Source organism: Falco cherrug, chromosome 8 (genome assembly GCF_023634085.1).
Source record: "Falco cherrug isolate bFalChe1 chromosome 8, bFalChe1.pri, whole genome shotgun sequence".
NCBI lineage: Eukaryota > Metazoa > Chordata > Aves > Falconiformes > Falconidae > Falco > Falco cherrug.
Genome location: NC_073704.1, coordinates 37,305,011 through 37,318,698, shown reverse-complemented (window position 1 = coordinate 37,318,698; position 13,688 = coordinate 37,305,011). Strand labels below are relative to the sequence as shown.

The 13,688-nt window shown below is 39.1% G+C and overlaps 1 protein-coding gene across 1 annotated transcript in view; it reads left to right on the top strand.

Annotated features, from left to right (window-relative positions):
• Positions 1–13,688, top strand: part of LOC102057892 (von Willebrand factor D and EGF domain-containing protein-like) — a 185,830-nt gene that overhangs the window by 111,935 nt on the left and 60,207 nt on the right. Inside the window, exons 17-20 of the mRNA XM_014285420.3 lie at positions 738–957; positions 6,715–6,852; positions 8,905–9,036; positions 10,500–10,664. Of these exons, the coding sequence (XP_014140895.2) occupies positions 738–957; positions 6,715–6,852; positions 8,905–9,036; positions 10,500–10,664 (655 nt within the window). The remainder of the gene's footprint in view (positions 1–737; positions 958–6,714; positions 6,853–8,904; positions 9,037–10,499; positions 10,665–13,688) is intronic.

Genomic DNA, 13,688 nt, shown 5'->3' with positions numbered 1-13,688 from the left:
GATAGGACGAGCTAATAAAGTGGGATGCAGACTCCTGACATAAGAACAGTTTTGTAAGGAAAGACTGTCATTCCTAAAGATCCCTATTTTAACTCATTCAAACCACTATCATAAAAAATATCAATTTGCTGAACCCACAAGCAAAGGGGAAACTAGAGTCTAAATACAGTTTTAATGGAAACATTTCAAACCAGACCTATGTTTAACTAGGTGAGATAATACAGAGGTTTGAATCTGTCGGAATGCTGTTCTTGTATGCAGGTGAAATACAAGTAGGGACCTCTCTTCCCTGAAGAGAGAGACCAGCAAAGGAATGCCACAGTCATGTTCCTGCCTGGGAGCTGTTTGTTGTGTGAAACTGTAAGGAAAGCAGGCAGGCAAAGAGAAAAGATTTTTCATTTCTTCTTTGAAGAATAAGGAACAAATTTTGCCCTTAGATACTATGTAAAAACTGCTGTTATAGAAAACAGGATTTATTTTTTTCTGGTAAGAAGTTAGAATGCGCCCCTAAATGATGAAGAGAAATATCCCTTTAAAGTCAAGCTTTCAGTCAAATAAATAAGTATGCTGAATGTGAGACCATCTATCTAGACAAAGGAGAATGGTTAGAAAAAATAACCATAAATAAGATAACATGTTTGCACTGCAAATCTGTCCCTTCCTAAAGGGTAACAATATACCTCTCAGATGTGATTATTTGGAGGAATCTTATCATGACTCCCTTTTGCTTTCCTCAGGTTGGAGTGAAGCCCTGCAGCTGCCTCAATGGTGGAACATGTGTTACTAATATTAAATTCCCTCCAGGCCTTGGTGAATACCTGTGCTTATGTCCAAATGGATTTGATGGGGAATTTTGCCAGGAAGATATTAATGACTGCAAATCCAACCCCTGTGGCAGTGGAACATGCGTGGACAGTGTGGATAGCTACTTTTGTAAATGTCCCCCTGGCTTGGGAGGTAACACCTCACTGTTTCCATCTCTGATTTAACTGAAGACATGTTGTGCAACAGGATTTTTTGAGTCCAGCATGACCACAAGCATCTGTCAAGACATAAGCCTCCTCTTCTGCTCCCATGGCTCAGCTTTAGACAGATAGAAAATGTGCAAACCCAGCTATCTAATTATCCATGATCAAGGAAGGAAAAATGACCTAAGGCTCTGTGGTCCTGAAACATCACTCAGGGAGGGCTGATCTCCTCCCTGATCTCAGTTTCCACCTCCTTATTTCTCATGGATCTGTCCATCCATGAGATGAGTGAGGAGAAGACTGAGTGAAAGAGAGAATAGGCAAAGATCCACCACCCTTTTGCACTCCACAGAATTTGACTAAATCAAGCCAACATAAGAACTGGGAATGAATGATTCTTCTATGTCTAGGAAGGAGAAGTAGATATGAAAAACATGCAAAAACAAATTGTCCTTTAGTCCCACTTGAAACTTCACTAAATTTAAACATTAGAAGACCACAAGTGTATCTGGTTGTCAGGCATGGTGGTAGAACAAAATCTAACCTTTCAAACTGTTCAGGGCTGGCCAAAATATGATTTTAAAAGATGAAAGGAAGATGAATGATCACATCACCAAAAAAAGATTCTGTTAGTAAAGCAGAATGAAAAGCACAAATAGGAGGAGTTGGAGAACAAAATGCAATGATGCCAGAGGTGGATGCAAGACACATGATGCAAACAGGAATGGAGTAAAGACCTGAAGTGTGAGGAGAACGAGAAGCACCTAATACGTAACACGGATCAGGAGAGAACATGTGTGTACCTATCAAGCAATTTACAGTCAGCTTCACTGCACTCAGGATGTCTGTGAATGATTCACACACATGAAAAAGCACTTGTGACAGCACGGGACGATGACGGCCCCATGCTCTGCAGACTGGAAACAGCAGAGGCAGCTGTTAGACTCTGCCCCATTTAGTTGCTGGAGTTTGGCTGAGCCAAGTCACTGTTGAGTCTCATAGAGCGCCCACCACCTCCTCCAAGCTGGGACCCACACCCCAGCTGCTCATAACACCACTCGCTTCCAACATAACAGATTTTCACATTGGCCTAAACTCACCTTCTCCTGGAGTTGCACAGACGTTGTCTTTTCATTTCCAGTTTAGATCGTCAGGAGGTACGAGGCAGAGCTGAACATGCAGGACCTGAACAGGATTTCTAAACCTGTCACTTGCTTTGCTTTGCAAAGGTGCAGTTAAAACAACCCCCTCTCAGCCAGGCTGCTGTGTAGTCAATAGGAAAGTAAAGACATTGCATTACTGTCTGTTCTTGTCAGAGTCAAGTTAGCCTCCCGCAAGTGAAACGTGCTAACTGAATCTGTGTTAGAGCACCTCTTGGACCAGAACCGTTTCAAAAGCAGACTAAGAAAAAAACACCTTAGGCTGAGCTCAGATTTCAGTCACTGAACCCATCCCAAACACTACTCTGTTCACATACAGAAGCATGAATGAATTCATGAGACCCATAATGTTGGCTGCTGTGCTGTGCTATAGGTTTGAAAAATGTAGAAGTAACATCAAATGCACATAATTATTACTGTTTAGTGTATATATGTAGAAGAAACTAAATTTTATACAAGAGCAATGAACAGTTTTTGCACAAAGGGCTCATGCAGGCAGCAAGGTACCCTTTCTGCCTCTCATCAGTTCATGAAACCTTCTTTGCTTTGGTCATGTGGGACTGCAAGTCCAGATTTCTTTAACTATAAAATTCCAGCAGAAATGCTAAAAATTATTCAGATGTGGAAGTTCAGAAAAATGGCCTAAAAGATCTGTGACAGTATCGACGCCAGGTAATGCAACCAAATAGATAAAACCTGCTGCTGTCCAAAGTGTCTGTGCCACTGGGACTCTACCGATGCAAGAACGCACAAGCCTAAGTATGGAGAATAAAGTTAGAAAAGGAAAGTTTGATCAAAATACCAACCAAACCCAAACCAAACAATCATACACAGAATGTCTTGAATCCCCCTGGAAATAACATTCCTATGAGCACAGGGAAATTTGCGAACCTTTTAGGCTGTGTTGGGGTAAACACTGGAGATCTACAATGAGAATAAGTAGTTATTGCCTGTAAGGGGATGGAGTCGATGAATAAAAAACAATATAATTCTATGAGTTAATAACTTCAGTAGATCTGCTCCTGTTGTTTGATCTTCACCAGTTTCACACTGCTGTCCTCACTTTACGGGCTATTGCACATGGAGTGAAATCAAGCTCTATTATTCCATATAAAATAGACTACCATAATTACAACACATTGTTTATAAATTCACGTGGAGCATATTCTGAAATGTGTCCCTCATTCTTACACAAACACTAAAGAATTCAATATCTACCACTGAAAACAACGCACTTAAAGGCAACATACAGCTGACTATAGAGACAAGGGCACAGGACACCTTGATGGCCGGGAAACACCAGGTAGACCGAACCCTTAATTCTTGCCAACTTAAATAAAAGTGCACGGGTTCTGCTGTTTTTCCCTAGCCCAAAATGCTAAACACAAACAACAGAAAAAAAAAGATATGGTTGAGTGAAAGAGGAATACATCTCAAAGTTTTAATAGCAGGTGAAAAATTATAAGCAAGTGGAGCTGAAAGCCAGCTGGGAAGTAGATGATTTTACTTCAGGGCAGGTTCTGTGACAACAATAAAAGCTCATCCTTGATGGTGTGTTTATGCCTCAATTCCCCAGAAAACCATCAATAATCTAATGAGAAGGCAACACTATACTGCTCAACGACAGCACCACTTCACCATCAAATCTTTACAAATTATAGTGAACAGGTAGTGGAAACGAAAAAATTAACTCTTTTGAGAGCTTCCCAACACCACGGCAAAAGAAGCAGCAGCACAGGGAACACTGTGCTGCCAAGCAGTACCCAGTCAGCTGCACCGGTGTATCTCAGGCAATGTAAGGGTACGATGCAGGAACAGGAGCAAGGCAGGGAGAGAACCCACTGGAAAACCAGGGAGAAGGATGACTCCAGAATTATTACTACTTTGCATTTCTGCAGAGACTTATAAGCATTTATCTCATCGAGTGTTCAAAGCTCATTCAGTTTTCCTTGACATTGTTAACAAGATAACAAGAATTCCTGTTGTTTCTTCGTTTGGCCACTGAAAGCAAGAACATCACCCATCTGAGAACCCAGCTCCTTGAAAACTTGATCTCAATCACAAGACCATTCTTTCTTTCCCCTAATGCCAGCGATTAATATAAAACTGGGGGGTGGATAGGAATATGAAATTAATTTCATCTTACTTTTCAGGAAACTGAAGAAACCCCCAAGATTTGTTCATGGTTTGTAACAACTCTAGAGTCCCTGGAGGAGACTGCCTGTGCCTTGCAGTCAGCTTAACATGAGCACAGGCAAAAAGTCTTTCTCTGCATCTGCAGGTGGTCAGCTGCTCTCAAGGCATAAAAGGACTTTATCATCTCAGGCAATTTCCCATGCAGGGATGGAGAAATAGAGCTGGCACAGAAACAGGTGTTTCAACATTGCAACCTGAAGATTTTTTATTCCTATTACGTTTATTTGTACCGTAGCAGCACCAAGAGAATGAGACTCCCTTGTGCTGCAGTGCACCGGAGGTCGTGCAAAAACACCACTGACACTTCTCGGTGCAGACAGTTTTCTGTCCGTTGCTGCTGCTGCTTCAGCAACCTTCAGCCAAGTTTCAGACTTCGTAAACATTTGTCCTTGGACTCAGCTAGGTTAGCATTATGCCCAAATTGATCAGATACTATTTAAAATCAAATTTCTCTGAGGGAAAAAAAGTGCTTGCATAGTTCCACCTTTATGCTAAAAACCAATTAAATGACTGAATTTTAAAATTTAGCTTGTTACTTATGTTGTTTTTTCTGATTCTCTTGTCTTTGAGATGTTAAAGCCAGCCCCTTGCAGCAAAAATAGAGCATGTAGAAGGGAGGAGAGGGGACTGAGATAAGAGGGTCTGTTGTTACTGAAACTGGGAACCTCGTTCCTGCTTTAACTGTCTATGGTATCATGTTTAGTCTTTATATGATACTTAGAGAAAGAAAGTAATTACTAATCTAATCAGAGGGTAACTCATTCAATATTTTCCGTGATGTGATGTCTAATAATTTCCCAATGCATCATCAGAAAACAATATGAGAGAAAAGCAGCCTGATGCTAAGAATGTGCTAATTGAATTATATAAAAGAAATAGTAATCCAAAATGTAACAAGGGAGGAAGAAAAGTATGTTAAGCCCCGCAATGCTATGTGATGTCCAGCTTAAATGAAAGAAGGAAGAAGCATGCGAAACCAGAACAATTTAGCTTAAGATGGCACCAGAAAAGGCATATGGCTTTCGTGCTGCTGTTCTTTTTTTCCCACAAGACAAAGCACACATGAGAAGGTGATGTCACTAGCTTTTTTAGGCAGCTCAATCAATACAGACTTCAATTTCAGATTTTAACATGGAGATGCTATTTTAACTTGAAAGGAGTAGTAGAAGCTATCTGAAATGCTGAAGTGATGAGAGATTATGTTGTAGGAGATGAATAATAATGCTCTGTTTTCATGATCCTGTAATTCATTCCACTATGACAAATTTCTTTTTTTGAAGAAAAAAAATATTATTTTACTTTTAGATCTTCTTTCATAATAAAGCTGGATATCTGATATAGAGCAAACCTTTCCGTACCTTGTCATTTGTCCTGAAGCAGGTACCTGGACTCTCCAGGAGATGTCCCAGTCTCCTTGGGTATTCCTACAAGGAGCAAAGGGCATCCCTTAATAGAAGTGATACGGGCTAGTTTCCAGCCTGCTGTCAGGGCTGTGGATTCTGGTAACCAGCAACAGCCAAGCAAGTTTTCCAAAGTGCACAGAGACAGCAGCATGCATACCTGAAACCTGAGGGAGTTTTTAACAACATAATATGTGATTACTCTGCATCATTTGCTGTTCAGGCAGTAATTTTAACTTTTGGGTCACCTTCCCCTATAGGTGAAGTCCTATTATTATTAATTATTATTAAATCATCCAGAGTTGTGAATCTGCGTATCAATTGCTTCAAAGGTCTTTTGAAAACCCTATTTCCAAAATCAGCAAGAGTCAGGACACATTGTTTGGGGTTCAGAGCCTCGAGCAGCTTACCTTCTGTATACCCGCGCTGTGGCTCAGAGATGTTTTCAGAATGTTTCTTCAAATTTCAATTTTAAATAGAAAAAAAATGGGTTTTAAAAAAATCTGATAATTTGATAAGGTTTCCTTTCAGCCAGACTCTGTCAGGCTGGTTCACAATAAGCCATTAGTGATGTGAGGTTCACACAGAAATGAAAACCACAATAGGTCAGTACATGGCTTTCCATGTCCTAAAGCCAAAATGGTGACTTTCAGTGGCTTCTTCAGTATATGGTAAAGATCTCCCATAAACAAGACAACAAAACCAGCAGCAGAAGTGTGAAATGCAGGGGAAATAATTTATTTAACATGCACAGTTTTCTATGAGCAGTAGTCTCAAGTTCAGCACTTCTGGTGCCAATAACAACAGTAATAAACAGTGCGATAAAAGCAGGTTTAAGTGAGACAGTGGGGAATTTGGCTCTAACATGAGTGACATACCCTGTAATGAGTTTACAGCTGAGAAGTAAGCCTTAGCCTGCTTCAGCATTTGAGCTGAGGAATAAACAGGGAATCTTTCCTGATTATTAACCTCCCCTTTGTTTTGCCACAGGGCTTACTTGTCAGGAAGACAGGAATGAATGTGAAGACAGTCTTTGTTTTCCTGGAGTGTCTTGTATGAATACCTTTGGATCATATGCATGTGGAATTTGCCCCAGTGGGATGGAGGGAAATGGTAAAACTTGCAAATGTAAGTGTTTTGCATGATTTATTTTAATGATGGGGAGAAAAATGGGTTCCATTCTACTAATATTATCCTTAATTGAGTGCTTTGCCACTTGCTCAGTACAGACCTTGAAATACACAAAGCAGACTATTGTCGTGTTATATTAATATGGATAATTGCAAATTGGTCTCTGCTATTTTTCACTGCAGTTTAGTTTCATTTTGGTTTAGAATGAACACTGTTGCACACAAAAAAGTGTTTTTCAGATGCCAGCTAGATAATTTGCCAAGGATGTTCTCCATAATCTCCGCTGTTGCACTCCTAAATATACCGCTCACTAACACATACTTGGGGAGCACCCCCAGGATGACTGTCGTTTTGGATGAATGCTGTGCAAGGAGGATGTTGAGTAAAAGGAAGAAAGTCCATGTGCAAATCCTTCACATCCTTTCACCTCCGTTTCAAAGGTGTGCTTTCATTAGAGAACACAGTCCACAGCTGCTGAGCTTGTACTTGGTGTAAAGTCAGCCACACATCACAGCTACTGAAGGAAATGACCAAGAATGATTTTACACCTGCTCAGTGTTTGGTTTTGGGGCAACAGACTCTTTAGTAGGGAGGCTACAGTGACTGTACTCTGTTGAGACCTTCCCAGCGCATGGAATGCGATCTGCTCACAATCTGTTTCAGTCATATATACATAATTTTCTTCCAAAACCAACATTCCATTGGCCAGAAGGAGAGAAATCAACACTTGAAGTGTTTTGCATTTGTTTGCTTGTTTGCCTGTTGGTGTTTCCAAGGAAATTTGAAAAGCAAAAATACAGATATTAACTGTGCCGTATATTAACTTTTCCTCATATGGACTACCAAAAGGAAAAAAAAAATTACCTGATGCAAAAAGACTCAGCTGTAACTGCAGGATCCTGGCACCGGCAGGACTGCCTTTGCCAGATTTACCAAATATCCCTTCAATCATATTGCCAAATGTCTGAACAGAATGTTTTCTTTTCTGTATTATTTGGCCACATTGGTCATTTCAAAGCGATTTTGCGTCTGTTTCACTAATGCATATTTTCATAGCTGATTTAACCAATGAAAGAAGGCTATATAAAATAATAACCTTTTTAAAAATATATCAGAAAAGTATTTTCTTCCTTTGCATTTTTTTAATTACAGAAAGATTTCTCTATTTCAAAAATGGACATTTACTAGAAGGAATAAACCTGGGGGCTTCCTTGTCCACCCAAAATAGGACAGAAACCATTCTTTGTGGTTCTGATATACAAACTTAATGTACCTACTCATACTTCCCCTGCTTAAGCAAGTATAAAAGCTTCTGGGAGGAAGGAGGAGAAAACTAACTTTATAGCTTGTAGAGCGGGCTATAGCTCATTGCATTGTTTAATATATAAAAAGAGTCATAGTCTCAGGCTTTATTAAGAGTAGAGAATATCCTAGGCAACAGTTGTTTAACTTGAACATTATCCACGTAGACTTTACAACCCCTAATTCATTCAAGAAATTATCTTAAAATTATGAAGAAATCACTATTTTTAGAGTCTCCACCAATCAGTTTTCCTTTTTACATCTATGTATACTTTGTACAGATATTTTGACACGTACAAAGTTTGCAGCTGAACTAACCAAAGCCAACAAATACGCAAACATAGTTTCAGACAGAAGCTTTCAAGAAGAGGCAGGAATCAGACAGAGCACAGGTCCCAGTGTGTAGCATAGCATCCTCATCCAAGTAACGATGCTGTCTCATACATGGGAACCTGAGGCCTTCTTAGTGCCCTTAGCTCAATAAAAGATCACTGTGCATATTAAATAAGTCTCCCAGATTAGCAAAGTTCAGTGAGTTTGGGCATAACAATTTTTTCTATATTTGTGTTGAAGCTTTACTGTGTGTCATCAACTGACTCACCTGATCTGCCTCTATTTGCTTGATGGTTGTCTTCCAGAATAAACTTCAGTCAGGTTATGTGATTTGCTGTTACTGTTGCTTTTTATCATCAACCACAGCTAAGCTCTAACACCTTGTTTCCTTGTCTCCACGCTTTCTTTTCACAGCCGTGCTTGCTGCTGACATTACAAAAGCATTTAAACAAGATTTGAACATGACCAAGGTTAAGCAGCCACTGCAAACCTTAGAGGCAAAGGATTCTGCCGTAATTAAGAATTCTACCATAAGTGATAGACATGGTAGGTATACAAGGATATGAAATCTTTTTTCATTTGCTGCAGTTTATATATTCAGAAATTGAACATTATACTGTCTTAACAGTAAACATGAACTAGCCATTTGTAATAATACATGTTAGAAAGATAAACCTAACCCCCCTTAATTACATCAGACAGTGGATTGCTGCTAAACAATTTTACATGGAAGGGAGACATTACAGCAATAACAGTCAGAGTGGTCAGGCTTAACTAGAAATTGCATCGCTTATGAGGTAGAACAAAATCACTCCAGATCTTAGTGATCAATGGAAAGCAAAGTAGGAATGACAGCTTATGCCAGTTTACCATAGCCAGGTGATGCTGACATTTTATTTCAGTATTTGATGGACAGTCACTGAATTAAGACTGAGTTTTGAGCATAAGTGAAAACCAACTCCTGAAGTGTGAACTTGACCGTGGCAGTTGCTTTTCCTGGAGGGGAACACTACAGCACTCTAACATGGGTGTGCACATGCCTGATGGATGTGTTGGTCCTGTTCTAATGAGTGTTGCACATTTAAGTGATTTTCTAGTGAAAGCCGGGAGCAGAGAAATTGCGACTGAACACATCTGTTGTGTAAAGACATACGTAAAAGAAAATATGTAAAAGAAAATATTATTTTTTCTCACCCTTTTTTATATCTGTACCAGGCCAGCCAACACCTAACCAGAACTTGCCTCTTACAGGTATCCATCATAATGCTGTAGGTAAGGTGCAAGAATAATGCTGAAAACACTTGAGAATCATGATGGAGACCTCACTGGAGGCGATTAAAAAAGATCTACAACCATCATTATGATTTTATTCATCATCAGTTCTGTCTTGACACTGTTAAACACTTCACAGGCAGTTCATATACACATGCTATTCAGTGACATCATAAGTTATAAAACGTTATATACTACCGGCGTGTTAAATTTTGCACATAGTTCTAAGATAATTGAAGTAGTCTCCTGTCATACAAGGTATGACACATTAAGGGTGATTTCTAGATCAGAAACATATGTATTTGACAGTGTATTTTTAAAGGTAAGGTATGTATGTGCTGTGAGGTTTGATGATTACCTTCGAATTATAAAATACCAAAAGGATATCAAATAATACAGTTTCTCACTCAGTTAATCTTTCACTTATGCTGAAAATTACAGTTTCTATATTATCCATGATAAATGCCAAACAACTTTGAGTAATAAACTTGAAAACATGTAATTAGAGGACTAATAAATCTTGCTTTAATGAGAAACAGCTGTTCTGTTACACTGTGCCTACAGGACATTCTCATGTTTGGCTCAAGGTTTGGGAACATTCTGCATTAATTAGACTTCAGAAGAATAAAAGCAGTTACAAAGCTTTAGCTGGGCTCAGGCAGCCACTACTTAATCTTATATATGCATTTGAAATGAGAAATTAAAAATAAACATGCTTGAACTCCCCTCTTTTTCAGGCCACACAGCACCACTGTCACATGTCCCCACCTGTGCCAACCGGCCGTGTTTTCCCGGGGTGTTGTGTTTTGATCGGAAACCCCCGTACATCGGCTATGTCTGCGGCCGATGTCCAGCTGGGTTTTTTGGAAACGGTCGAACCTGTACCAAAGTCCCCAGACCAGGTAATTTGTAATTTTTAGAATTTTAAAAAGATTTGGCATACAAAGACTGTAAGAAAATATGAACTAGTATACCATTACAATACAATGTACTTTATAATTGAACACTGAGGGCTTTTTTTCTGTTATTCTTTAACTGGTAAGCAGCTAGCAGGTCTTGTTTCAGGAATACCTGGCTCTGTGAGTCGAAATTCAATAGATTAACCTCATTTGCCACTAGGGAGAACTCTTCACGACAGGACTTACTAGATGGTATGAATCACCACATCTGTATTTCTGTGGCAGCACTGGCATAGGATTTCAAAACATGTTTCCTCTTCAGTAAGATCAGAACATGACACATGCCAGTATCACTCTGCTTTCCTTCCTTCCTGATTCTTTTGCTGCAAGGCATCTGTTCTGCAAGGTGACCTGTGAAGATGATGATAAACAAAGTGTCATGCAAGAACAACTATGCCAACTACTAAAGGCAGCAGATAATTAAAGCATTTCAATAGTATCATTCATAGCCTGAGCAATAAACTTCCTTAGGGAGCTCTGAAACTCATCTGGCCCAATTAATCTCGGAGGACTGATCATTAGAAGAGGTCTTCTGCTGTGATAAGAGCAAAGCTGGGTCCTGACCTCAGGCAGAAAGTGGCAATAGCATAGCAACCACTCATCACTCATCCAGTCCTGCTCACCCTCTCAATGAAATTCTCATAACTCAATGCATGGTTCTCCAGGGACAGTCAAGGTGGTTGTCCATTTTTTATTGCACAGAGTGATTAGCCAAGAGAACTCATGTTTATTCCTTAATAACAGTAGTTACTAGGTCCGATTCCTTGGGCTTTTTTCTAAACCTTTGTCTTAAGTATTCCAGACAGACTGGCTTGAAACCTGTCAAATTGTTCCCCAGCCTCCTACAGTTGACAAACCCACCCTCACCCCCCCCATTCTGTATCCAAATCAAGGACTGTTACCTTGGTGTTATATTTTAATGCACACTATCAAAGTGGAAGCAATTTTACTGCTTAGTGTAGGTATCATCCAACCTCTTTGAACTATAAATTGATTTTAGCCAGTTCTCTGAATCTAAAGGTCACAAAAATAAACCCAACATTTTTCTTTCTCTAGCAATGAGTATGTACAAAGTATTATTTAGTCTGTCAGAGTCACTAAGTCTCCTATTGACTCTTCTATAACTTGGTGAAGCTGTAAAAGTGGTTGAGAAAAACAATAATCATTGTACATATAAATAAACTAACATTTCAGCCCAGAGCTGCACTTTGTCGTTAATGGGATAATGGGATATGCATTGTGCACCCCAAAGGTCATTCAAATGCTGTTGAGTAGAACAGATAGTCTGCAGCTGTAGGTATTGGTACAGCAGATAACAAATATATTTGTGCAAGTTCTAAAAAGGGAAGCATAGACATAGACATATCTGTCATACACCATTCCAGGCAAGACTTAAGAAATATTCCAAGTATCAGGATCTGAAACAAATACACGTTGCTGTTAAAGCAAGCTGTTTATCAGAAGCTGGGGGGTTGTTTTTCTTTTTCCTCCTCAATATGCAGACTGAGTCCAGGACTTCACGCTGCAAAGGTGGCTATCCTGCCAGCTTGAGCACTTTGGGGAGGGAATGAAGAGGGATTATTTTTTGTTCCATCAGAACCTTATATTCACTCATGTGAATTATGTCACAATATAAACGATGAGGATGCTGTGCCTCAAGGTTAAATGAGAACAGTCATTTGTTTTAATATTTAGAAATGAAAGCAATTGCTGTAGCTCTAGGAGTGTCCTAATTTATGACCAAAAATGATCGGTTTAAATTTCTTTCCCCTGTGCTTTGCTAGTGGAAGCAAAAGTATTGTATGTGTTCATGATTAAAAGATATCAGACAAAAAAGAATGAACTTTCAATTAAATTTATGTAGTTATGGATTATGATTATTGTGAAATCCTCCCTGTTAGAATAATAGCTTCTCTCCCATGTAACTTATGCTATCGGTCTTCAAATGAAACAGAGCAAATCCTCTTCAGCTTGCTACAGTGCTTGTGAAGGTACTGAGATTATGTGCCACTTCTTTCCAACTCCAGTAATTTTAATCTAAAAATACTCTTGCTAATCCCTATTTTGTACTTTTATGGGCTGCTTTTGACATGAAGTTATACTCAATTGTTGTGATTTAAGGATTAAAGGATAAGCATTTTTTTCATACCAAAACTGCAAAAACTACCCAACTGCCTTTGTAGACTACTGAGGAGAAAAAATATGCCGGAAGAAAATTGTTTCCTAAGTCACTGTTTGATGAGCTGCACCCAAAAGTCCTTCAATTTTGATTTATAATCAACAAAGTACCATTTCCTCAGCATTGATATGTGATAGGTATTAATCTTTTGATGTACTTGACTTACTGCAAACTATGTAACTCCACAAATAAGTTTCTGAGCTATATTTACCTGCTCTGCCAACAACGCAGGGCCTCATTCTGTTTTCACTTATTTGTTTTGCCTGGCTTGTACCAATAGTTTGTACCGGTTTAAATCAACCAGACTTGGTTGCAATTGTTCTTGAAGTATATTAGATTAGTCTTAAGGAAAAACATCACCAGTATCAAAGCCGATACGGAGTCTCATATCTAAAGGAAAATTATTATTTTTTAAAATACCTTCTTATATCAGAAACAAAAACTTATGTCTCTCCCTTCAAAATCCAAAAAGCAGGTATCCTGCATTTTTTACAAAAATTACCATTAGGATCACAAGTCCCTTAATTTTGCTGGTATTGCAATAAAGAGGAAAGTCTAAGGAAGTTAAATCTGTCCAGGCTTCCCTGGGTACATTTCACATTAGTATGAAATATCTGTTACGTTGTTGTTAGAAGAGGCAGGTCTGTTAAATCAAACCATGCAGTATCAGTGGTCATATTCTTGGCACAGGGAAAATTAATATATCCTAATGGGGGATGCTGGTGGTTACTGCAGGTTGCAATATTAGTTCTCGTCAGACTCTACTGATATTTCTCTAGTCTGGTTTC